General features: G+C 54.8%; 8 protein-coding genes across 8 annotated transcripts; 5 read left to right on the top strand and 3 right to left on the bottom strand.

Moving 5' to 3' along the window:
* Positions 1-103: 103 nt before the first annotated feature.
* Positions 104-1,723, bottom strand: LTHEOB_8285 (Beta-glucanosyltransferase; the record flags this gene model as incomplete). Its single annotated transcript, XM_035517745.1, has 4 exons — positions 104-1,033; positions 1,089-1,376; positions 1,436-1,541; positions 1,596-1,723. The coding sequence occupies 4 exons, from the start codon at positions 1,721-1,723 to the stop codon at positions 104-106; spliced, it is 1,452 nt and encodes a 483-aa protein (XP_035370405.1).
* Positions 1,724-2,679: 956 nt separating this feature from the next.
* On the bottom strand, positions 2,680-3,981 carry LTHEOB_8284 (mRNA decapping protein; the record flags this gene model as incomplete). Its single annotated transcript, XM_035517744.1, has 4 exons — positions 2,680-2,918; positions 2,969-3,159; positions 3,224-3,650; positions 3,912-3,981. 4 exons carry the CDS (start codon positions 3,979-3,981, stop codon positions 2,680-2,682), a joined length of 927 nt encoding a protein of 308 aa, XP_035370404.1.
* Positions 3,982-4,247: 266 nt separating this feature from the next.
* LTHEOB_8283 (DNA polymerase delta subunit 4) lies at positions 4,248-4,896 on the top strand (the record flags this gene model as incomplete). Its single annotated transcript, XM_035517743.1, has 2 exons — positions 4,248-4,673; positions 4,729-4,896. 2 exons carry the CDS (start codon positions 4,248-4,250, stop codon positions 4,894-4,896), a joined length of 594 nt encoding a protein of 197 aa, XP_035370403.1.
* Positions 4,897-5,711: 815 nt separating this feature from the next.
* LTHEOB_8282 (Mannan polymerase ii complex ANP1) lies at positions 5,712-7,679 on the top strand (the record flags this gene model as incomplete). The annotated part of the gene is made up of 5 exons (XM_035517742.1): positions 5,712-5,791; positions 5,850-6,532; positions 6,582-6,901; positions 6,951-7,567; positions 7,625-7,679. 5 exons carry the CDS (start codon positions 5,712-5,714, stop codon positions 7,677-7,679), a joined length of 1,755 nt encoding a protein of 584 aa, XP_035370402.1.
* A 676-nt stretch (positions 7,680-8,355) lies between these two features.
* LTHEOB_8281 (SEC7-like protein) lies at positions 8,356-13,543 on the top strand (the record flags this gene model as incomplete). Its single annotated transcript, XM_035517741.1, has 7 exons — positions 8,356-8,752; positions 8,806-11,348; positions 11,402-11,691; positions 11,740-12,474; positions 12,525-12,631; positions 12,683-13,065; positions 13,127-13,543. The coding sequence occupies 7 exons, from the start codon at positions 8,356-8,358 to the stop codon at positions 13,541-13,543; spliced, it is 4,872 nt and encodes a 1,623-aa protein (XP_035370401.1).
* A 1,944-nt stretch (positions 13,544-15,487) lies between these two features.
* LTHEOB_8280 (Arabinogalactan endo-beta-protein) lies at positions 15,488-16,737 on the top strand (the record flags this gene model as incomplete). Its single annotated transcript, XM_035517740.1, has 2 exons — positions 15,488-15,654; positions 15,873-16,737. The coding sequence occupies 2 exons, from the start codon at positions 15,488-15,490 to the stop codon at positions 16,735-16,737; spliced, it is 1,032 nt and encodes a 343-aa protein (XP_035370400.1).
* A 506-nt stretch (positions 16,738-17,243) lies between these two features.
* On the bottom strand, positions 17,244-19,137 carry LTHEOB_8279 (Integral membrane protein; the record flags this gene model as incomplete). Its single annotated transcript, XM_035517738.1, has 6 exons — positions 17,244-18,255; positions 18,334-18,460; positions 18,516-18,548; positions 18,599-18,617; positions 18,768-18,872; positions 18,928-19,137. 6 exons carry the CDS (start codon positions 19,135-19,137, stop codon positions 17,244-17,246), a joined length of 1,506 nt encoding a protein of 501 aa, XP_035370399.1.
* Positions 19,138-20,795: 1,658 nt separating this feature from the next.
* On the top strand, positions 20,796-21,653 carry LTHEOB_8278 (Vesicle-associated membrane protein; the record flags this gene model as incomplete). Its single annotated transcript, XM_035517737.1, has 3 exons — positions 20,796-20,830; positions 20,904-21,555; positions 21,624-21,653. 3 exons carry the CDS (start codon positions 20,796-20,798, stop codon positions 21,651-21,653), a joined length of 717 nt encoding a protein of 238 aa, XP_035370398.1.
* Positions 21,654-22,150: the final 497 nt, after the last annotated feature.

The raw sequence follows: 22,150 nt of genomic DNA, 5'->3' as shown, positions 1-22,150 counted from the left end.
CTTGGAAACGCATCCGATTAACTAGAAAGCCCCAGAGCCGAAGAAAAACGGAAAACTCGTCATGGAACACATCATAAGCTTGTAAACACTATGCATCCATGGTCTAGCAGAGCATGATAGCAAGAACAGCAGCGAAGACGAGAGCGCTGGTGCTCTTGACGCCGACCTTGCCGGCAGCGCCCTCAGCGGTGCTGCTGGACGAGGAGCCCGAGCTGGTGGAAGAAGAGTTGCTGCCACTGGTGGTGGAGCCCGAGCTGAGCTCGCTGCCGCTAGGGGTGTTGCTCTCGCCATCAGCGACCTTGGTGATCTTGAGGTTGCTGATCTCGCTGCCGTCGGTGCCGTAGATGGCGACAGGAACAGCCGTGGCCTTAACGTCAACAATCTTGCCCTGGTTGGGGTTGTCGAGACCGTTCTTGATCCAGCTGGCAGCCTTGGAGGGGGTCGAGGGGATGTCCCAGTCGGCGCCGAACGTGTCGTCGGAGATGAGGCTCTTAGCGCACTTGGGAGGAGTGATCGAGGTGCCGGTCTCGTTCTGGGACTGGATCAAGGAGATGTCAAGCTTGTTGAACTGCTTCTGGAGGTTGTCGAAGTCGGTCCTCAGGGTGATAGTATCGTTGTCGTTGATGACAACGAGACCGTAGTCGGCCTCCTCCTGGGTGTACTCGTAGACGAGACCGCCGGAGAGGGAGGTCATCTTCTCGCCGTACAGAGCCTGGACCTCGTCGAAGACACGGGGCTGGACCTCGTTGCAGCCGTACTCGGAGAAGAAGACGGGAATGCTGCTGTTCTTGAACATGTCGACCAGGTCGCTGTAACCAGAGGACTGGAAGGTAGCATCACCACCGCACCAAGAGTACGAGTTCAGACCAAAGAAGTCAGAGCGAGACATGTCATTCTCATCGCCGTCAATGGCGCACTGGAGGTACTCCCAGGTGTCCTGAAGAACGTCCTGGACCTGGGCAGCGGAGTAGCCGACAGGGATGGTGCGGTCGGCGTTGTTCTTGATGTACTCCTTCAGGTCACGCTGGACAGCCTATAATGGTTGTTAGCTATAGTCGTTTACACCAATTACGAGCAAAACGACTTACGCGAATGTAGGGCGGGTTCTTCTCAGACGAGTCAACGTCGTTGATGAGCTCGTTGGCGCCGAAGAAGGCAAGGGTGTTGGGGTAGCCCTTGAAGGCCTCAACCATCTTGAAGATACGCTCCAGGTAGTCGGCATTGTACGAGTTGCTGGGCTGGGAGCGGTCGATGCTCTCGCCGGCCAGAGGAGAGTTGACGTCAAGCATCATGTAGATACCGACGTAGTTGAAGATGCTGGCGCACTGGTCGTGGTCTCCATCGGGATCGACGTTGTAGACACGGATGGTGTTGATCTGGGAGCAAGGGTCAGCACGTGGAGCAGCGCCAGGAATGCGATTGGAACCGAACTTACACCCAGCTGCTGCATAATAGCAGCATCACGCAAGCAAGCATCGGCGTCGGTCAAGGGGTCCTCGCCGGAGGCCTCATTGTAGCCGGCCTGGCCACCGGGCTGGTAGCTGTGCATCAATTAGCTTGTGCGCTCCTGAAAATCAAGGCCACCAGGGACGTACTCAACGCCGATAACGTAGAAGCGCTTGTTGGTCTTGGAGTCGACGAAATCTTGGCCGCTGATCTCGATGTTGTTGACGGCGACGGCGGAGCCCGCGAAGAGCGCCGGCAGAAGGTACTTGGTAAGCATGGTGTCGTGAAGCGGCGTCGGCTAAGATAAGCGGTGCTGCTAGTTTGTTCCGTGAGACTTCGTGTGGGCGTAGTAGTTTATTGCGTCCAGAGGCCAAGGCTCTTGGAGGCGCGGTAATGAGCGGAAGGTACAGAGACCGAAAGAGTGTGAGGCAAAGCCGATGAAGGAGTGAAAGCGCACCAAGAGGAGCCGCAAGCAAGTTTATGGTCGAAGAATCGCGCGATTGGAAGAGGGCGGCGGTCGAGATATCGGCTAGTGACCGGGGGCGCTTTGACCCACGAGCCCTGCGACCCCAAGCGCCTGCCAACGCGAGCCGAAATTTCGCCCCTAATGAGCCAAGGATTTTGAAACGCCTTCCCAGTTTCACACCGCGTCTGGGCAGCTCTATGTGTTGCTTCGTCAACTGGCAGTCGCGGGCTGGTTTCTTCAGGCAGCCCCGCCGCTGACGCGACCGCGCGACCTGCAAGCCGGCCGCGGCTGTGTCGACCCTCTGCTGCACGAATGGCGTCGAGCCCGCCACCAATCCGCCAAGCGCGCTTAAGGTCGTGCCCGCCGCGGCGCCAGACAAGCCTGCCTGCCAGGGCAAAACTATTTGTGATTGGCGGCGCGGCGGAGATTTATGCAAGATCTAATAATGCACTGCGCACATCGTGCAAAGTTCGCTGGCGAGCGCCTCGCTGATCCTGCCGCTTCGGGGTATACGAACGGGTCCCTTTCTGAGTCTATCCCTCTACAAACGAGTCCTCCGGCCCTTTGTCTGGGACGCCTGGCTGCATGATGTCGCTTGACCAACCGGAGACCTCCCGGCAGCTCTCCTATCTTTAACTATAGCGGCACCTACTTTCTGTTTCATTCGGCTGTTTGAGGTGGCGGCATGGGGATTCAACGCCAAACAACCAGACGCCCCCCGACTGTTCGGAATGGCGAGAGCGGGCTCATGTCTATCCCCGTATTGGTTACGAGCTTCCGCTACCTCTCAATGGCTGGAAGATCTCGGTCCACAGCTCGCTAGCTTCGCCCACGGTGTAGGTCAAAGACACGTCGGTCATGCCCGCCGTGTCCTCCGGGCCAGCCATGTGCTCGAGCTGGCTGATGATGTTTTCCAAGCCCAAGGCCTTTCCTGTGGCCTGAGTTGCGCCGGCCTCGAGAGCCACGTGCACTATATGCACATGGAAGTGATAGTAGGTTGGTTGATCTGCGATCGTCAGAAGCGGAGATGAGCGTGTGACGTCCTGCGCAACTTACAGTGGACGTAGAGCTTGAGCTGGTCCTTCTCAAGCTCGGGGTACAGTTTCACCGTCGCCTCCAGAAACTTTGCGCGCATGTGCTTGAGCCATGTAATGTGCGCCTTCTTGAGGTCTCTCACCGACCAAATGTCGCGGCGCTCCACGAGTCCAAGCAGGTGGAGACTGGTCATGGTCTTGCGGTCCCAGTTGCTGCAGGAAAGGAGGTGGAGTCAGCACACCACACTAGACGATCGCGCCGGTCAGGAATGCTCACAGGTCCGGCAACACGAGGAACCCCTCTTCTCCGTGCTCGCGGAAAAAGACATCCTCCTGTTCAGTGCGTCCTTCGATGATGTTGAAAACCCAGTTGAGCCTTCCCTCTTCCCGCTGCTTTTGCATGTAAGGACGCACATGATCCCTGTAGATTTCCGGCGTTTCGGTCACCATGCGGATCCCTTGCTGCGAGTACTTCTTGATGTGTTTCTCGTTGCAAGGCCAGATCAGATTGATCTTGAGGTCTGGTGGCTGGGTGGAATTCTGGGAGTCGGCCGCAGTGGCTGCAAGGAACCAAAAGTAGATGTCATTGGCTCCGAGATTTTTTATGTTCGCTAACGACGACGTGAAGCTCTGCAAATGGGCCGGCTCAACGGAGAAGGCTGCACGTTCAGCGACGAGAAGCGCTGGCTTATCCTGAATGGAGCCTAGAAGCACAAGGCGACGACCAGCTTGGTCTGCTCACGAGGAACAAATGAGCGCATGCTACAGGAAGAGGATACGTGGATGGTGGGGTGAACAATTTGATAGCCGCACGCGCAGTCGTGGGGCGGTCGAAGCGATGACCCGGGCGTAAAGACGCAGCATAATGCCAACCATATTATGACCGCACCGCTCGCGACTGCGCGTATATATTAAATTGCTTCGGGGAAGATCATACTGTGCAAGTACGACCGACTCGGCTTTACCTTGGTTGAGAAATTTTTCCAGCTTGAACTGGGGGATCAAGGCTTCCGCCTCCGCATTCGAGAGCGCCATGATGTGCTTGCGGGTGCGCTGAGAGAGGTGGTGGAGATGACTGGCTCGAGAGCGGTGGAAGTTGGCAGCCACTCACGGGATCTCGCGAAGCGCGACGGCGTGCGCCAAGCCACTGCCCCGTACCTGGTATCGTCGTCATAGGCAACGCATCAGGTCCTTCGACGCCATCCCCACTCACATCCTGGCATCACATCACGTATTTCTATCTTCTGCTGAACCAATCGTAAAGACCCTGATTCCATCACACTGACACCACCTCCGCCGCAATGCCTCCCAAGCGTCACGCATCCGGCCCGCAGCCCAGGCAGGCAACACTCGCCTTTCATGGTACCTCTAACCGAGTGACGAAGCCCCGAGGCTCGCCCGTGGGCAAGGCAAAGGCGACAAATAAGTCAAAGCAAGACCCGATCCTGTCGGAATCGATCACCGAGACGAACCTGAAAGCCGAGGCGGACCCTGATCTCACCGAGCCCACTACGTCAGAACTTGCCATCGTTCAGCAATCGCAGAAGGAAGCCGCAAAGGCAGAGCTTTCGCTCGAAGAGAAGGAAGCGAGCCGCGTCACGGAGACGCAGATCAAGAAGTACTGGAAGGAGAAGGAGCGTGTAAGGAAGGTGGCACGGGTACACCAGCAAGACGTCGGTCTCTACGAGAAGGTGCTGCGGGAATTCGATACAAGCGGGCAGTATGGGGTGAGTGCGACCACGAAACAGCCCTTGTCTGAAGAGCTCTGCTGACACGAAGCAGCCATGCATTGGCAATGCACGCATCAAACGCTGGAAGCGCGCTCACCGCCTCGGTTTGAGTCCTCCCATCGAGGTTCTGGCGGTGCTGCTGAAGGAGGGCAAGGACAACACAAAGGCGCAGCGCGCTCACATCGACGAGCTACTGGGCTCGCGTTTCGTCGAGACATGAGAAGGTTACGAGTTAAGGAGACATTTGCTTTGTGAACATGTGAGAATTTTATAGGAGCCACAGAAGGGGGTTTCTTTGCATGGTGGATGGTTTGGCTGCAAGGCGTTTGGCGCAGGGCGGTATGCTGACGCCGGGGCCTCGGGCGGCAGAATTGCAGAATAGCTAGCTACACACGTTTAGGGGCGCCAGTGTCATTTCGCTCATTGTTTTAGTGCCAGAACCAGTCAGGGCATAATACATGATTCAGCTAGCCTTCGCAATCGGTATCGGCCGCAGACTTGCAAACGTTCGGTTGGTGCACATCGCCCTGGCGGCTGCCGCAAAATGGCGCAGGATCATCTGCATCTCGTATCGCGTCGTTGCTGCAACGGCGGACTTGTCAGCCGTCTTCAGCCAAGGGGCGCTTTCCTGCGTCGCTTTAGGACACCTCGCGGCAATTGTTCTCTGCGCCGGAGACTCTGCACCGATCATCGCTCTGGGCTGTGACGTTAAGCCTAACGGCAGGGGACGGCAACGGGACGGCATCGAGCTAAACGGAATCCCTGCTGATCTGCCTCTAACGAGCCACCTTGGCCGTAGGTCGAGCCCGTGGAGACGCATCTTCGCCCGCAGCTCCTCCGCCACGACCTCACCCACAATCCACCCGACCGCCTGGCGATCGCTTCGCCTCGACCTAGCTTCCCCAGAGCCCGCAATTGCGCCCCGAGCGTCTACAGTTTTGGAGGTGGCTGGCCCTCCGAATCCTACCTCCTGAGCCGCAGGGCGGGCAGTTGGAGACCTCCGTCGTCTTGATGCTACCTCTTCATGGCAAAACGATGCACCGCCACGGCTACGCCAACGGATACGCTGGCTACAGCACGGGCGGGCAGCAGACCTTTCATATCGAGCCTCACAAGTGCGCATCTGCCTCCAGCGAAAATCGACGCCGTGATGCTGACTTGACGTTCCTGTAGGTTTCAGCCGCGCTCAACACCCGCGCAGCGAAGACGTCGGCAATTGTTCGTGAGAATAGGCATTCTCGCCGCCGTCATCGTTGGTTCGCTCTTCCTTTTTTCTTCAGGCTTCAGGACAGCCGTCGGACCTGTCCTGACGCTCGGCCTGTTCTCCTCCGCACCCGATTTCCAGCTCGAGACCGTTCGCTACTACGACCTCAACAATGTACAAGGTACGGCGCGTGGCTGGGAAAGAGAGGAACGCATCCTGCTCTGCGCTCCGCTGAGAGATGCCGCGCCGCATTTGCCCATGTTCTTCGGTCATCTACGGAACTTGACGTATCCGCACAACTTCATCGATTTGGCGTTCTTGGTTGGTGATTCGAAGGATGAAACACTCGAGCTGCTTTCTGGGCTACTGGAGGAACTGCAAGCAAACGAGGACCCCACGCAACAATTCGGAGAGATCTCGATCATGGAGAAGGACTTTGGTCAAAAGGTCAACCAGGACGTGGAGAGCAGACACGGCTTTGCAGCGCAGGCCGGCCGGAGAAAGTCCATGGCTCAAGCGCGTAATTGGTTGTTGAGCGCAGCTTTGCGGCCTACGCACAGCTGGGTCTACTGGCGCGACGTGGACGTGGAGACCGCGCCGTTCACAATCCTGGAGGACCTCATGCGCCACAACAAGGACATTATCGTACCGAGTATGTTGGTGGTCATCATACACTCTTGGATCCGGCTAATTCGCAACAGACGTGTGGCGACCTCTTCCAGATTGGCTCGGCGGAGAGCAGCCCTACGACCTGAACTCTTGGCAAGAATCTGAAACCGCTCTTGCTCTCGCTGATACCCTCGACGAAGACGCGGTCATTGTCGAAGGCTACGCAGAATATGCGACGTGGCGTCCCCATTTGGCCTACTTGCGCGATCCTTACGGAGATCCTGATATGGAAATGGAAATTGACGGTGTTGGCGGTGTTAGTATCTTGGCTAAGGCTAAGGTCTTTCGTTCTGGTGTGCATTTCCCAGCCTTCAGCTTCGAGAAGCACGCGGAAACCGAGGGCTTTGGCAAAGTACGTCTTCCCGCTCAGATTTGGCTGGGCCGCGCTGATTATATCGCAGATGGCAAAGAGAATGAAGTACTCGGTTGTTGGACTTCCTCACTACACCATTTGGCACTTGTATGAGCCGAGTGTTGACGACATTCGACACATGGAGGAAATGGAACAGGAGAGGCTCTCAAAAGCGAAGGAAGAGCAGGACAAGGAGGACCGCCTGAAGAAATTGAAAGATACCTTCGAGGTCCCAGCTGATCAATGGAGAAAAGACAAGGCCGACATCCGGAAGATAGCCAAGGAGGAGTATATGGAAAATGAAAAGCAGGGCAAGAACGACAACTCCGACCAGAAGGACTCTACGGCTCAAACCTCGAAGGACGATTCTACAAAGGGTGGTGCGGCAAAGGACAGCTCTGCAAAGGATAGCTCGGCAGCCGACAGTTCGTCTGAGGATACTCTTGCCAAAGACAGCTCCTCGAAGGATCAGACTTCGAACAAGGATCACGCGGATGTGTCCAAAGCCAAGGCTGAACATGTCAAAGAGGAACAGGCGAAGAAGAATCAGGATGCCGTCGAGCGAGCGAAAGCCGCACACGCAAAACTGGCAGCTGAGAAAGAAGAGGCGGGAGAGACGACGGACAGGAACCAAGTCACGGGAGAGAAGAAAGCAGACGCTCCTCTGTAAGCTTTCCCAACTCACCAAAGGCGCGATGGACGTGGCACTGACATCAAATTCAGCGTGAAAGATGACGGCAAGAATACTGCCAAGCAGATTAAAGATCCACTCGAGTAGAGTCTCGGGAAATTAGCTTCATATACGGTTGAAAACTTTGTAATTCTGTTTCCGCACATTTGACATGCACTATTTTATCTTCTTGGGGCCTTGAAGCGCAGCGATGAAAGCACTTGAGTGGCCAGTCTGGGGCATGCAATGGGCACAACAGGAGTTTCTGAGAGAAATTTGGGGACGGGGAAGACTGCATATGCGTGACGGTTGTTCTACGTGTGATTTGACGATGGCTGCCGGCGTTTATGGAACATGGGGTTGTACATAAAATAGAGTTCAAGAATTCGGAGGGCACCTGTGCTTGCGTCCAGCGGCGGCGCATTTGGAGGATATCTAGTAACGCTCAAACCGATCAACCAAAGCCAGAACCGTGCGCACGGCAAATGTTCCGAGTGGAGTGGACTCGGTGGTTGGATGTGGAGTGCTTGGCAGTGCAAGGTGTCAACTCGCGGCGGTCTTTGCCCGCTTCCGTGCCACGGTGCGGCAGGTAAGCTTTGACCGCAGCAGCGCGAGATACCTGAGCATCCACCACGCGCCCACCGCCCGCGCACTCTCACACTCCTCCGTCCGATGATGGGAAGCTGAAGCTCGCCACCCTGCACAGCTGTGAAAGAGCCGGGACCAGTCCACCGCCCTTCACCACCCCACCCCGGCCTTCTCCTACCGCCGAAGCTCAGCAATCATGGCCGCCGACGGCAGCACCCAGCCGGACTCCTCGATCCAGGCCGCACTGCAAGGCGTGCCAGAATTCCACCCGCGCACGCGCGCCATATCCGCCTCGATCGATCCCGTCGCGCTCGTCGTCACAGAATGCATCACCGTCACCTCCGCCATGCGCAAGCATGCGCGCTGGGCCCAATCTTCCGTGTCCGCCATCTTGGGCGGCGGCGCCGCGAAGCCGCTGGCAATACAGCGCATCGAGAAGGGCGAGGGAAACGCCGCCAGCATAAAGCTGGGCTCCGGCGACGATGCCCTCGCCGGGCGATGGGGGCTCCGCGGCAAGAAGGGGAGGAGCATGCAGGACAATCCCCTTATGTCAGCCTTCACGCGTTTGCGAAGTGACTTGAAGGGCTGCAATGGTAAGGACATGGGCATTGATAGTCCAGAGCGCCCTTTTCTGACACAGGTGCAGACATCCGCAGCTTCGACACGCCCGCCTTGCTCCATCCGTTCCTGCAGGTCATCCGCTCGTCGTCGACCTCGGCTCCCATAACCTCGCTGGCGCTGATTGCGATCACGAAGTTCCTCTCCTACAACATCATAGGCCGCGATTCGCCTCGCCTGCCTCTGGCTATGCAACTACTTTCCTCCGCAATCACACACTGCCGCTTCGAGGCTACTGATACCGCAGCGGACGAGATCGTGCTTCTGCGGATATTGAAGCTTATGGAGAACATGATTTCCGGCCCGGCTGGCGATCTATTGAGCGACGAGAGTGTTTGTGAAATGATGGAGACCGGATTGAGCATGTGCTGCCAAATTCGACTTTCCGAGGTTTTGCGGCGGTCTGCAGAGATTGCCATGGTCACCATGTGCCAGGTGATTTTCGAGAGATTGAAGCATCTTGAAATTGAGGCCGGTGACGACCCGGGAGCCCTCGAAGAGAGTACCAAGGATGATATGGATGCCGTCAAAATGGACCCAACAGCAAACGGGGACTCCTTATCCGTACCGGGGAGCGTGCCTGAAGCATCACGATCCTCAACAAGTTTGGAGAAGACGCCAGATGGCAGTGAGGATAACGGGAATCCCAACGGCAGCCAGCTGCACCTTCCGCTTGTAGAGGATGAGTCTGAAGAAGAGCAAGTCATCAAGCCGTACTCGCTCCCATCTATACGGGAGCTTTTCCGCGTTCTGGTGGATCTCCTGGACCCTGACGATCGACAACACAATGACACCATGAGGATCATGGCTCTCCGGATCGTCGACGTCGCGCTCGAGGTTGCTGGGCCTTCAATTGCAAGCCACCCGAGCCTTGCATCCTTGGCAAAGGACACTCTTTGTCGGCACATTTTCCAGCTTGTTCGGTCGGAAAATATTGCGGTGCTGAACGAGTCGCTGAGAGTAGCATACACTCTTTTGGCAACTTGCAGGGGCGTGCTGAAGCTCCAACAAGAGCTTTTCCTTTCCTACCTTGTTGCATGCTTATTCCCTCGCGTTGACATACCCCAGGAAGCTGGTATCGACCCTGCACTCTATGAAGGTGTTCCTCAGGCCCCCAGTCTAGTCAAACCTGCGCCCCAGCCGGGATCAAGCAGTGGCCGATCTACTCCTGTGCCGGTGAAGGACAGGCAAAGGCTTGGGTTGGAAGGTGGCGCCAGGAAGCCCGATGCAAGAGAGGCAATGGTGGAGAGTGTAGGAGCTCTGTGCAGGATACCTTCCTTCATGGTCGAGCTGTTCGTCAATTACGATTGCGAGATCGATCGGAGTGACTTGTGCATGGACATGATTGGACTGTTATCACGGAATGCTTTCCCGGACTCTGCCACATGGAGTACAACCAATGTACCCCCGCTCTGCCTTGATGCTCTCCTCGGGTTTATCCAATTGATAGCGGATCGACTGGAAGACGAACCGCGGACAGAAGGCTTCCCAGATGCTGCGCATTTGGTGAAACAGAGAGAGCAGAAGAAGATAATTATCCGTGGCGCCAAGAAGTTCAACGAAAAGCCTAAGGCCGGTATCGCTTTCCTTGTGTCTCAGGGGATCATTGACAACCCGGACAATCCGAAGTCGATCGCAAATTTCATCAAGGGAACGACAAGGTTGGATAAGAAGGTGCTGGGCGACTTTATCTCGAAGAAAGAAAACGAAACGATACTGGCCGCCTTCATGGAAACATTCGACTTCAGCGGCCAGAGAGTTGATGAGGCTCTGCGCCAGCTCCTCAACACTTTCCGCTTGCCAGGAGAGTCGCAGTTGATTGAGCGGATCGTTACCGAATTTGCCGAGAAATATTGCGGCGAATCGCCTCCAGAGGGCATTGCGGATAGAGATTCCGTTTATGTGTTGACATATGCCATCATCATGCTGAACACCGATCAGCACAACCCGAATCTCAAGGCTCAGAAGCGTATGGCGCTGGAGGACTTCGCACGGAACCTACGCGGAGTCAATGGGGGGCAGGACTTTCCGATCGAGTATCTCGAGGAGATCTACAACTCTATCAAAACAAGAGAAATCATTCTTCCGGAGGAGCATGATACCAAGCACGCCTACGACTACGCCTGGAAAGAGCTTCAGATGAAGGTCCAGTCAACCACGGATCTCGTCATTTGTGACACCAATATCTTCGACGCAGACATGTTCGCTGCGACGTGGAGGCCAATTCTTGCAACACTATCTTTTGTGTTCATGTCGGCATCGGACGATGCTGTGTTCTCACGCGTTGTCACTGGTTTCTACCAGTGCGCTCAGATTGCGGCAAAGCATGGGCTGACCGAGTGTATTGACCGGATCGTGTTTTGCTTGAGCAAAATTAGCACTTTGGCGCCGGATGTGCCCCCTAGCACATCTTTGAACACAGAAGTCCAGGCTGACAAGAAGAGCGAGAAGATCATGGTCAGTGAGACGGCTGTTCGTTTCGGCCGTGACGACAGGGCACAGTTGGCTACTGTCTTGCTTTTCCGTATTATTCATGGCAATGAAGCCCATGTCAGAGATGGGTGGAACCACGTAAGTCATCTCGTATATCTTATTCGCGCGAGTTTTGTTGACAATCCATTCAGCTCATCCGTGTTATGCTCAACCTATTCATCAACTCCCTGATACCCTCGTCTTTCTCATCGATATCCAATGCTCTCGAGCTACCTCCCATCCCTCTTCAAAACCCTGCACAGGTCATCGACAGAGAACAGAGGCAAAATGAAACCAGTCTCTTCTCTACCTTCGCTTCGTCCATTTTTAGCTTTGCGAACGACGAGCCGCCGGAGCCATCAGACGCGGAGATAGAATACACGCTTTGCACGATAGATTGCATCAACTCGTGCGATTTCCCAGGCGTCTTCGCAAATATCAGGTAGGATATCTTTCTTCTCTTCCATAACAACTCTGCTGACCCAACTAGCCGCATGCCCATTGATGCTCTACAGTCGATCTTGGATTCACTCCTCGCTCAGATACCCGAGGATTCCTCGCCTCGCGTCATCACTGTGAAGCCTGAACTGCCAGCACCAACTCCCATAAGGCCAAACGGCAACAAGGCCCGGACTCAAGGCCCGCAGTATGACCCATCTCTCGTCTTTGCTCTTGAGCTGGCAACGGTCATCGCATTGAGAGATGCCGAGGCTGTCGAGAAGCTTGGAAAGAGCGTCGCAGATGCACTGCAGACGGTGTTGCGTGATAACAATGTGCACCCGGTCGTGCTGTCGCGAACGGTGTACTATCTGCTCAAGCTGCTACGCGAGAGCAACGATCACGATTACATTCGCGCTCCGGTGATCCTGCATACTTTTGTTACTTTCAATCAAGACCTTTTGAAGCAAGTTGCACCGACTCTGCTCAAGGGCTTGTTGGATTGCATCAATGGACCTGTCGGCCTGCGCAATGAGCTGGTCAACTCTCCCGACTTTTGGACTCTTTTGCGCACGCTCCACACTTCGCCGGAAGTCGCGGCCGACGTTTTCCAGGTCGCTGAGAATCTTACTCTCTCAAACCCTCCAGGTATTTGCGCAGATAACTACGAGGCAGTAATAGCGTTGCTCAACGACTTTGCGACTGCGGGAAGCGCCGGCGCGATCGAAGAGCAACGTGGGGACGCCGCGAGACGGAGAGGCAAGGGGGTGAAACAGAAGAAGACCCAGTATGTCCTATTCAGCTCAAGCCATGCCACTGAGACTAACTATCTTGTAGAACCAACGAAGTCGTTCTTCGTGGCTCGAAGGCCATGAATATCGTCCTTCAGCTCACCAGCCGCGTTCCCCAGTTCATCGAGCAGTCCCAGCTTGAGACTAACGAAGGTAACTGTGCAACGAAGTTGGATACTCTGACCTGATGCTAACTACGAGTAGCTTGGAACGCATACTGGTCACCTATCTTCCAATGCCTCACTAATCAGTGCCTGAACCCGTGCCGAGAGATCAGGCATCAGGCTCTTGGATCGCTGCAAGGGACGCTTCTCTCAAACGACCTCGCCTCACCCGATCATAAGGAATGGACCAAGATCTTCGGCGAGGTGCTCTTCCCGCTCATCAATCAACTACTCAAGCCCGAGACTTACCAGAGCGATCCCGGCGGTATGGGTGAGACGAGAGTGCAGGCTGCCACGCTGCTCTGCAAAATCTTCCTGCACTACCTCGTAGCACTTTCCGAGTGGGATGGAATGCTGGACCTCTGGCTCAAGATTCTCAGCATCATGGACCGGCTGATGAACAGCGGGCAGGGCGACAACTTGGTAAGGAAACCCTCTACGCTGACCAGCTCTCATCTGTACACGTGACTAACGAATTAAACAGGAGGAAGCGGTTCCAGAATCTCTCAAGAATATCTTGCTGGTCATGTCCAGCGGTGGTTACCTAGCATCGCCCGACGAAAAGCCCGAGCAAGAGGAACTATGGCGCGAGACGTGGACGAAGCTCGATCGATTCCTACCTAATCTTCTGCCAGAACTCTTCCCAGAAGAGGCGGAGAAGAGGATGAAGAGCAGCCATCAGAAGAGGTTGAGCGTGGCGCAGACGAGCGCGAGGCCGAGCGTTGATGCAAGTGCAGCTGCTGCGGCGGCGGCGGCGGCGGCGGCCACAGCGGAAAAGGAAAATGAGGCAGAGGGTGAAGAGAAGAAGGTGGAGGAGAAGGGCGAGGCTGAGGCCGAAGGTGAGGTCGAAGCTGCGGCAGAGGGCGAGGATGCGAAGGCAGAAAACTTGAAGGCGGAGTAGAAAGAGGAGCGCACGAGCAGTTTTCACATCCTTTTCTCAGGAGAATCAGCGCTGGAAAGCTAGCTTAGAGTGCAGACGTCTCATATACTTTGAGGGGCTCGCACCGACTGTCATAAAGGTGAACAGCCTTTTTAGAGTACATAGGGGTGCGCTGTAGGGATTCATTTCTGTGTTCGTTCTCTCATTACTCTTTTTCTCTACCGCTGTTGGATGACCAGGGTCAAGAGGCATATTTTGGAGACTTGTGTGGTTGGCGAGTCCAAATCCCATTTCTCTCGCTTCGACTAGTTCTAGACCTCTTTGTTGTGGCAGCTACTGTCAGCTTACGCGTCATCAGAGGGATGCATGAACGGTGGGTGGTGGTACGCGTTTTTAGTTGCTTTGACGGAATAATGTTAATTTTAGACTTGGGCCGGACTGGCGACGTACGCGGCTCTGCAGCGAGAACGGGGTCGAGCTAGGCTAGCATGCGGTAAGAGGTATGGCGTAATTGGTGGAGCTATGACTCTTTTCGGTGCATGTTCGATGGTTGGTATAGCATCGCATACACGATACGTTGCAAAGTTCCCGCAGGCAAAAAGCATTCGTTTCAAGGAAGGGATGCATTTTAATCAATCGGTTCGCTCATAGATCTAGCATTTATAGATGGGCAGTAGGTTACGAAAGCTTCACTTCGCAGAGTGCGTTCTAGAAGATGTATCGTCTTCGTTTGGCGTGAGTAGCGTGAGCCGACATCTGAGCAATATTGCAGAAATTGTAACCTCCAACGACACCCGGTGGCCAATCCGTTTTATTTCTAGAAACCCTATGTGGTGAGAACGATTTTTGAGCATTGGCTCCGATTGTCCACTCGACCGATCTCGAAAATGCGACCGCCGCTGCGCAGCAAGGCCGCGTCGCTCCTCGGGGATAAGGATACATCCGGCACTGGTTCCCCCTTCCGTCCCCGCTATGGGTGTGTCGTGTTCAACTTGAAACATGGCTCCCTTGCTAAAGCAGCTGACCGTCTCTTTATCCTTTTCACTCCCGCTCCGCAGCTGCGCATTGATGAGCTGATGATCTGGGGATGCGCTGCCATCCTCCACTTGCAAGCGCTCGGTATCCATCTCGCTTGCTCGGGTACGTCCCGTTTGTATAAACAGACCAACCGCGGGCAAGGGTACCTGATTCCGATGGCCCTGCCGATGCGAAACAAATGAGTTCTTGGCTTACCACACTACGCATCTGCCGCCCCGCTACGGCTGTCACAGGAGCATATTTCTCACGGTTGGATCCTCTCCAGGCCTTACCATCTACGACAGGTCATGCTTCTTCTCGAACAAAATCCACAGCTTCCACAATGTCAGAGGTTTGTAGAAGTGTACATGATACAACAGAGCAATAGGTCGGCAAGCTGCCGATCACCTCCTCGGGACCCACACTGGACTCTTTGGGATAAGCCTCAGCTTCGTTTCACTCCCGACATGGATAAATTTGGTGATCGTGCCGCCTTGTTTCGGAGATCGACTCTCGCACTTCTCCCTGACTGGATGCGAGCCCAAGCGTCGCGCTCCTTCTCCGCAAATAATAATCTCCGCTGGAAACGGATGCGGGCTCGCTTGGAACCGCAATGCATTGCGACCCCAGGTCGGCCTTTAAAGGGTTGCTCCCGCTGGTGCCGGGTATATTTTATTGATGCTGTCCCTTCCGCTCGAAACGTTTCGCCGTTTCTTTTTGCCTATTCATTCGTTGCACTGTGGATCAGCGTAACCTTCCTTTTCCACTTGCTGCCGTTCTTTCTCGCTCCGTCGACAGAAGTGTGCTGCTGCCTTTAAGAAGCGCTGGTGTCTTCATTCGCTCTCTCATCCGGCTCTCTCGATTCACGCATCTCGATTCACGTCATAACCAAGCATCAAAATAAACTCAAAGATGTTGTCTAAGACTCTCATCAACTCCCTGCCACTGATGGCATACGCCATTAACGGCGTTTCCGCCCTTTCCAAGGGTCACGACCTCTCGTCTGCTGGTTACATGGAAACCGACCAAGGCGCTACTTGGCTCACGGAGTCGGGCTCGACTAGCACCATTGAAGAGATTCTCGGTGCTGGTGGCATGGACAGCGTTAGACTGAGGTGAGCCGAGAATACTTACGTCTACCCGGAGTATTTGGCGTCATGATTTGAGAAGTATTGCCGAAAGAACCATAAGTGTTGACTTCCAGATATTCTGGATTGAAACTTGCTGGACTTTTGGATTTCAAACTCACAATGCAATACTATCCAAGTCATTCCCGAGTGCTCTTGAGGACCATTAACACCTTAAAGGATTACTTGCTAATCTGTACTGATAGGCTCTGGACCGGCGAACAGTACGGCCTCGACTACACTCTACAACTGGCTCAGCGTTTCTCCAAGGCCGGCTACAAGATCTACTTAGACCTGCACCTATCCGACACCTGGGCCGATCCTTCCAACCAGGCCACTCCCTCGTCCTTCGACACGTCCGACCTGGCCGGCTCGGTGCGCAGCTACGTCAAGTCGACGCTCCAGTCCTTCGCCGACGGCGGCGTTGACCTGGACATCCTATCCATCGGCAACGAGATCATCCAGGGCATGCTGTTCCCGGACGGCCAGATCTCCAACAACGACTTCTCAGGCTTCGCGGCGCTGTGGGCGGCGGCGCGTGCGGGCGTCGACGACGCCGTGTCGGCTGGCGCCACGAAGCCGCAGGTCATGATCCACCTGAACAACGGGTGGGACTCGGAGACGATGACGTGGTGGTTCAAGGGCCTGTTCGACGAGGGCACCGTGACGACCGACATGGTCGACGTGCTCGGCTTCTCCTTTTACCCTTTCTTCGACACGGCCGCCACCACCGACGCCCTGCAGAGCAGCCTCAACACCCTCGCCTCCACCTACAACAAGCCCCTCTACGTCGCCGAGACCGACTGGCCCACCAGCTGCTCCGGCGTCGACCTCTCCGCCGACTTCTCCGTCGACGCCCAGGGCCAGACTGACTGGGTCGGCGCTGTCATCGACGTGCTGAACAACGTCCCTGACGGCCTTGGTGCCGGCATTTTCTACTGGGAGCCGGCCTTCATCAACAACACTGCTCTCGGCAGCGACTGCGATGATAACATTCTGTTTGACGTCAACTGGGACAACTGGCCGGAGACCTCCGCCACCGCGAGGTCGTCGGTCAACATGTACAACTAAAGGGGAGTAGTGAAGAAGGGAAAACCGACTCACTTAAAGGATATGAAAAGTGGGATTACTTTCTCAAGCACATATTTAGTCATCTGGTGCATAAGTAGTGCACTCCTGTATGAAATGGAAACGCAAAGTTTGTTACCACAATGCATTTCAAATCACTCTCCTATCTGTCTCCCAGGAAATATGGGGTTCAATTAAGCATTTACATCCGGACGATCACTTCCACTACCTATATGTCTGAAAAAGCTGAAATCTTATAAGGTATTCTGTCACAGTATGATGACCGTACTAACAATATTTACTAATTACTTGGTCAAGTAATTAAACAATACAGGAAGCGAAGCCACTACCCAGTTAGAACCCCATAGTATGCTGACTCCAGAGCAATGCAACTCAAACCAACGCCTCGAAAGTCAACCCACCGACGCTTGAGTAAGACAAATAAACAGGAGGAAACGTTGTAAGCACTTAATCATAACTGGCATCATGACCTGTCGTTAAAACAAATTTCACCTGTCCTTCCCGTACCACCGTCTTGACGGTCTTAATATATGCTCCTCGCTCCTATCATCCTCGATCTCTGCCGACGGATCTCTGGATGCGAACGTCGACGGGGGCAACGTCGACGACAAGGCTGAATGGCGAGCATCCGCAGCAGCAACACCAGGGACAGCATTGCCCTCAGCCCCGACGACGGCGCTTGAATTCCTTCTGCTGTTGCTGCTGCTGTGCAGCGTTACGGTGCGCAAGATGCGCCACACGCCACTGGGTGACCTCGTGTCGACCTCGGCCCAGACGTCGCCGTCGTCCAACATCCGCATCTCGCCCTGGCCGATCGGCGTCATGTTGGTGTCGAAGTAGCCGTCCCTCTTCTTCTTCGCGGCGAACATCTCTTCGAATATGCCCGGACTGCCGCCGCCTCGGCCGGGCTGGCTGATGTTGCCGAACGGCCATCCTTCATTCTTGGCGCCCATTGACGCGCCCATGGCACCCAGCTCCAACTTTGGCCCGAGGCCAGCAGCAGCAGCAACGGTGCCGCGATGGCTCTCGTTACCGCTATTTCTCCCTTCCTCCGCATTGCTGGGACCGTTCGGACCGGTGGCCACCGGCGCCAGTTTGTCGATGACGAGACTGCTGCTGGAGAATAGGCGGGGCCAAAGCATCTTTGCGAGAGGCTTTAGCGTCGGGAGACAGCCGCACACGATACCGAGATTGCCCTCGAGGCTGACGATGATCCAAAGGATAGCCGCCTTCCAGTACGGGTCGTCGGATTGGAAATAGACCTCCATGTACCACGCGCGCACCACACCTGCCAGGCACACGAAGCAGCCGATTCCGAACGCCACTACCAAACTGATTCGTTGTAGTAGCGGCAGACGTATCGACCACAGCGTCTTGACTGGCCACAAAAACACACAGAAGTCAGTCAACGAGTTGAGGACGCCGGTGAGGATGAGGAGCTCCTTAATATGCAGGCAGGACGCTTCGCGGATAGTGGGATCCCAGAAACCGTTGATGGGGCTAGAATTAGTTGAGCATCGATGGTTAGTTTCGGCGACGTTGGATGCAAGGGATAAAGGGAGGTTAGACATGACGTACCGACAGGCGAACATCATCAGGAAGATAAAGGTGAGGGACCAGAGGGTGAGAAAGGTGATGCAGATGTAGCAGAACCATTGGTTCATACGGGATGGGAACAGCCTGAGGTAGGACACACAGAGGGAGACTGTAACGGTTAGCAGGCGCGGCAAGAGATTAGGGTTGTCAAAGATGTTACATACTTTTGGTGAGCGAGACACTTGGTATGAATAGCACTAACAGGCGTAAGTATGAGCAACTTCATGGAAAATCTCACATCACTAACCGTATGTGGCAAGATCAATCTGCAAGACACATTAGCACAGGAATCCGGGCGAGTCCAAAGGCAAGAACAACCGCAAGCATGAGAAGATCCAGAACAGCAGCAAGTAAACAGAAGCGTTAATCGATACGTTTGCAGTAAAAAGAGAAGCAACACAAGTAAATATCCGCACCTTTCCCCAAGTGACTGCCCAGCCGAGCTTTACGTCCCATGTATGACGTCCCGAGCCTACAGAAGTTGATACGCAGCCGAGTATGTTTACACCGAGCATCATGACCTATTGAGTGAGTCAGCGGGAGCCATACGCTAGACAAACCTCGTGATATACTCACTGTGGATATGGTCATAAGCCAATCATCTAAGCCAAGAGCGTGTTTGTTGCTGCGTTTGACTTTGGCGATTAACCTCCCGGCGGTGAATGCGATAGACAGTATGGCCCCTGATATCATGAAGCCTAGAATAAGAGACGTCCGGGTCTCTGGATCATCATAGTTGGGCTCGGGCCATTTATCCGGGGTGATATCACCAACAAGGGCAGACATGAGAGAGAGGAAATGTCAAAGTACCAGAAGAATACTTCGATCGTCTTGGTGGAAGAGAGAATGCAAGACTTGCTTGCAGAGGAACTGGGAGCGGAGAGAAGAAAGATAACTTGATGAAATGGTCACTTGGTGCCCAAGTGACTGCGGATACTAGACCTTTAAGGTTTTTTTTCAGGGTAGGGCACAGTGGGACTGTGGCCGCAGAAGGATCCTCTACAGAAGAGCAAGAGTGAAAGCGCGCAGGCGTGGGCGCACGGCGCCTAATAACTGACCACCATGAGGCCGTGCAATACGGCTGTCTGAGCAATGGAGCAGCGGGGGAGCGGGCAAGGTCTAGGATCGTGTGTTCAAGCTCGTAGGAACAGGTGATCCAGACCAGCTTCCCGCACCAGGTATCCCAGAAAGAAACGGTGAGGCGAACATGAAGGGTGAACGCCCGCAGTAAGCTTGATAGAGAGAGGCTAAGCCTGTGGCTGCATCCGCGTGCTGGCAGTGGATTAGCACGCCAGGAACCCCCGCTAGCGCCCTCTGGAAATCCTTAAATTGGCTCGTTCTCTCACTAGCCTCTGCGTAGCGCGTCTGGGCCTGATGAACACCCAACGGAGGCTGATGCACAAATTTGAGGCTGCAGGTACCCTGGCGCAAATCTGTTGTTTCGACCACTGAGCTGCCTGATTTAGCAGCAATAAATCGCATTTGGATTGGACGGAAGTGTGTTGTGAAGCGAAGCAGCGCAACGGCAAGCCACATTCACCAAGTTCGTGAAACGGCTTTCTCGGAGTTGCAACGGCTGCTCTCATGACCGAGATCTCGATACATCGCCGGCAACGAATCTCGGCTATACCGATCGATCCTCTGTGAGATCTCGGACAACTTCCTGTTCCCTGGAGGGGTTCATGGTAACATGGAAACCCGGCATTCTTCAGCTGCAGTTTGTCGGGCACCGACGATATGCCAGATTACAACGCACAGAGGGGCAGTGTCGTCTACGCAAGCGCCGTAAGTAGAAACAACGGCTCATCCGCAGAAGGTCCGAGGACCAGGCGCACCGGCCAGAAGTGGTTGCCTCATTCCGTGACGTAGAGATGGTGCACAATGATTTGGCTGGCGGCGCTCAGGCTGTAGGCACAGCCCTGCGATGGACGATGGGCTGCACCAGGGTTTCCCATTGAAGCCGTGCTCTCTGCCGACAACACTGCATACCTAACCTAGTTCGTTACGGAAATCGGGCCTTGTGCCGATGGAGGGGTGCGAGGGGTGAAGTGTGCATGAGTGCGGTTAGCGGGAAGCAGATTCCGCCAGTTACACTTCGAGAGAGTGTATTTTGTGATGGCATCGTACGACACGCGAGCGATGGTGTTCTCAAAGGTCGGAAGGCGGAAAAGGGCGACGCGGATCTGCGGCTAGCACAAATTTGTCATGTTAGGGCTATGCTGGGGCCACCTCAACACGTGGGCGGAGATGACCTATGATGATGCCTTGCTGCAGCCAGAACCCCGGCAGCTTTCCCTATACCAACACCATCGCCGAGCGCATCCCAGCCACATACGCCGTCATCCACGCAGGCGACGGCAACCCGCATTTCCAACTCCCCGTCGTCCGCCTGTCAACAACTACGAACCACTCAATCCAGCATCACCTCCCACAACACCGGCACCATGGCGTCCTCCTCTACCAGCACGCCGCTGCTCTAGTATGTCAGCCCTCTATCCACCATCTCCAATGATCTCTTCCTGTCCGCGCGCTAACAACACCCTCCTCTCCAGTGCCTGCATTGCCCATAACAGCACCATCCTCACCGAGCACACTGCCTCTGCCTCCTCGCAAACCTCATCCCTCGCCTCGCTCATCCTCCCCAAAATCTCGCACGCCTCACCGCAAAAGCTCACCTACACCCATGGCCAACACTTCATCCACTATATCGCCAGCGCCGCCTCGGAATACCCGGCCTCGCAATCCTCCGCCGGCGGCCTGGCCTACCTGGTCATCGCCAGCTCGAGCCTGGGCCGGCGGGTGCCGTTCGGCTTCCTGGTCGAGATCAAGAAGCAATTCCTGGCGCAGTACGACCCGGGGCGGACCGACTTTGCATCACTGCCGGCCTACGGCTGCGCCGCCTTCAACGGCACGCTCAAGCGGCTGATGGTCGACATGGGCGCTTCCGAGGAGGGTCAGAATGACGCCATCCGCAACGTCCAGACCGAGATCGCCGGCGTGCGCGAAATCATGACCGAGAACATTGAGCGCGTGCTCGAGCGCGGCGAGCGCATCGACTTGCTCGTCGACAAGACCGACCGCCTTGGCGGCAACGCCCGCGACTTCCGCGTCCGCTCCCGCGGCCTCCGCCGCCGCATGTGGTGGAAGAACGTCAAGCTCATGGTGCTGCTCGTCGTCGTCGTCATTTTCCTCATCTACCTTTTTGTAGGATTCGGCTGTGGGCTTCCCGGTGAGTTTGGTTCCCTTCCCCTCCGCTGAAGACTTGGCTGCAGGACTTGGCGCTCTATGGCATTGGTTACTGATGGCTTCTCCTTACAGGCTGGTCGAGATGTGTCGGTTGAGCACAGACCATATATATCAAGGCAAAGCCAAGCTTGCCATTTTATAAGTTAAAGGAGTTTGTTGGAAGGGAAAAGACCGGAATACCTTAAGGAGCTCGAATTCGAGCAGGCGTTTTTTTCTTCTTTGGTTTTTTCCCCAGCTGCTTCAATTGGAGATTGATTGTTGAAATAGCTATTACGAATTAAGGTCTACAAACACTACTATGTACATACAAAGAAACGAAACTATGCTACAGAAAAAATAAAATAACTTCCCCCCAAATACGTATACATACATCATAAACGTCATACAACATAACGTACATAAAATAATACAGATATGCATATACCAATGCATATACGTCGTTTTCATCACGGCGATTTAACCCATTGTCATGACATAGTACTCAAATGGCCCGATTTGAGTACGCGTTTCCTCCCAAACACTTTTGAACCCGTTTTCTATATGCTATAAAGTA

The sequence above is a fragment of the Lasiodiplodia theobromae genome (genome assembly GCF_012971845.1).
Source record: "Lasiodiplodia theobromae strain AM2As chromosome Unknown scaffold_26, whole genome shotgun sequence".
NCBI classification, from domain to species: domain Eukaryota; kingdom Fungi; phylum Ascomycota; class Dothideomycetes; order Botryosphaeriales; family Botryosphaeriaceae; genus Lasiodiplodia; species Lasiodiplodia theobromae.
This window is presented reverse-complemented; position numbering and strand designations above follow the sequence as displayed.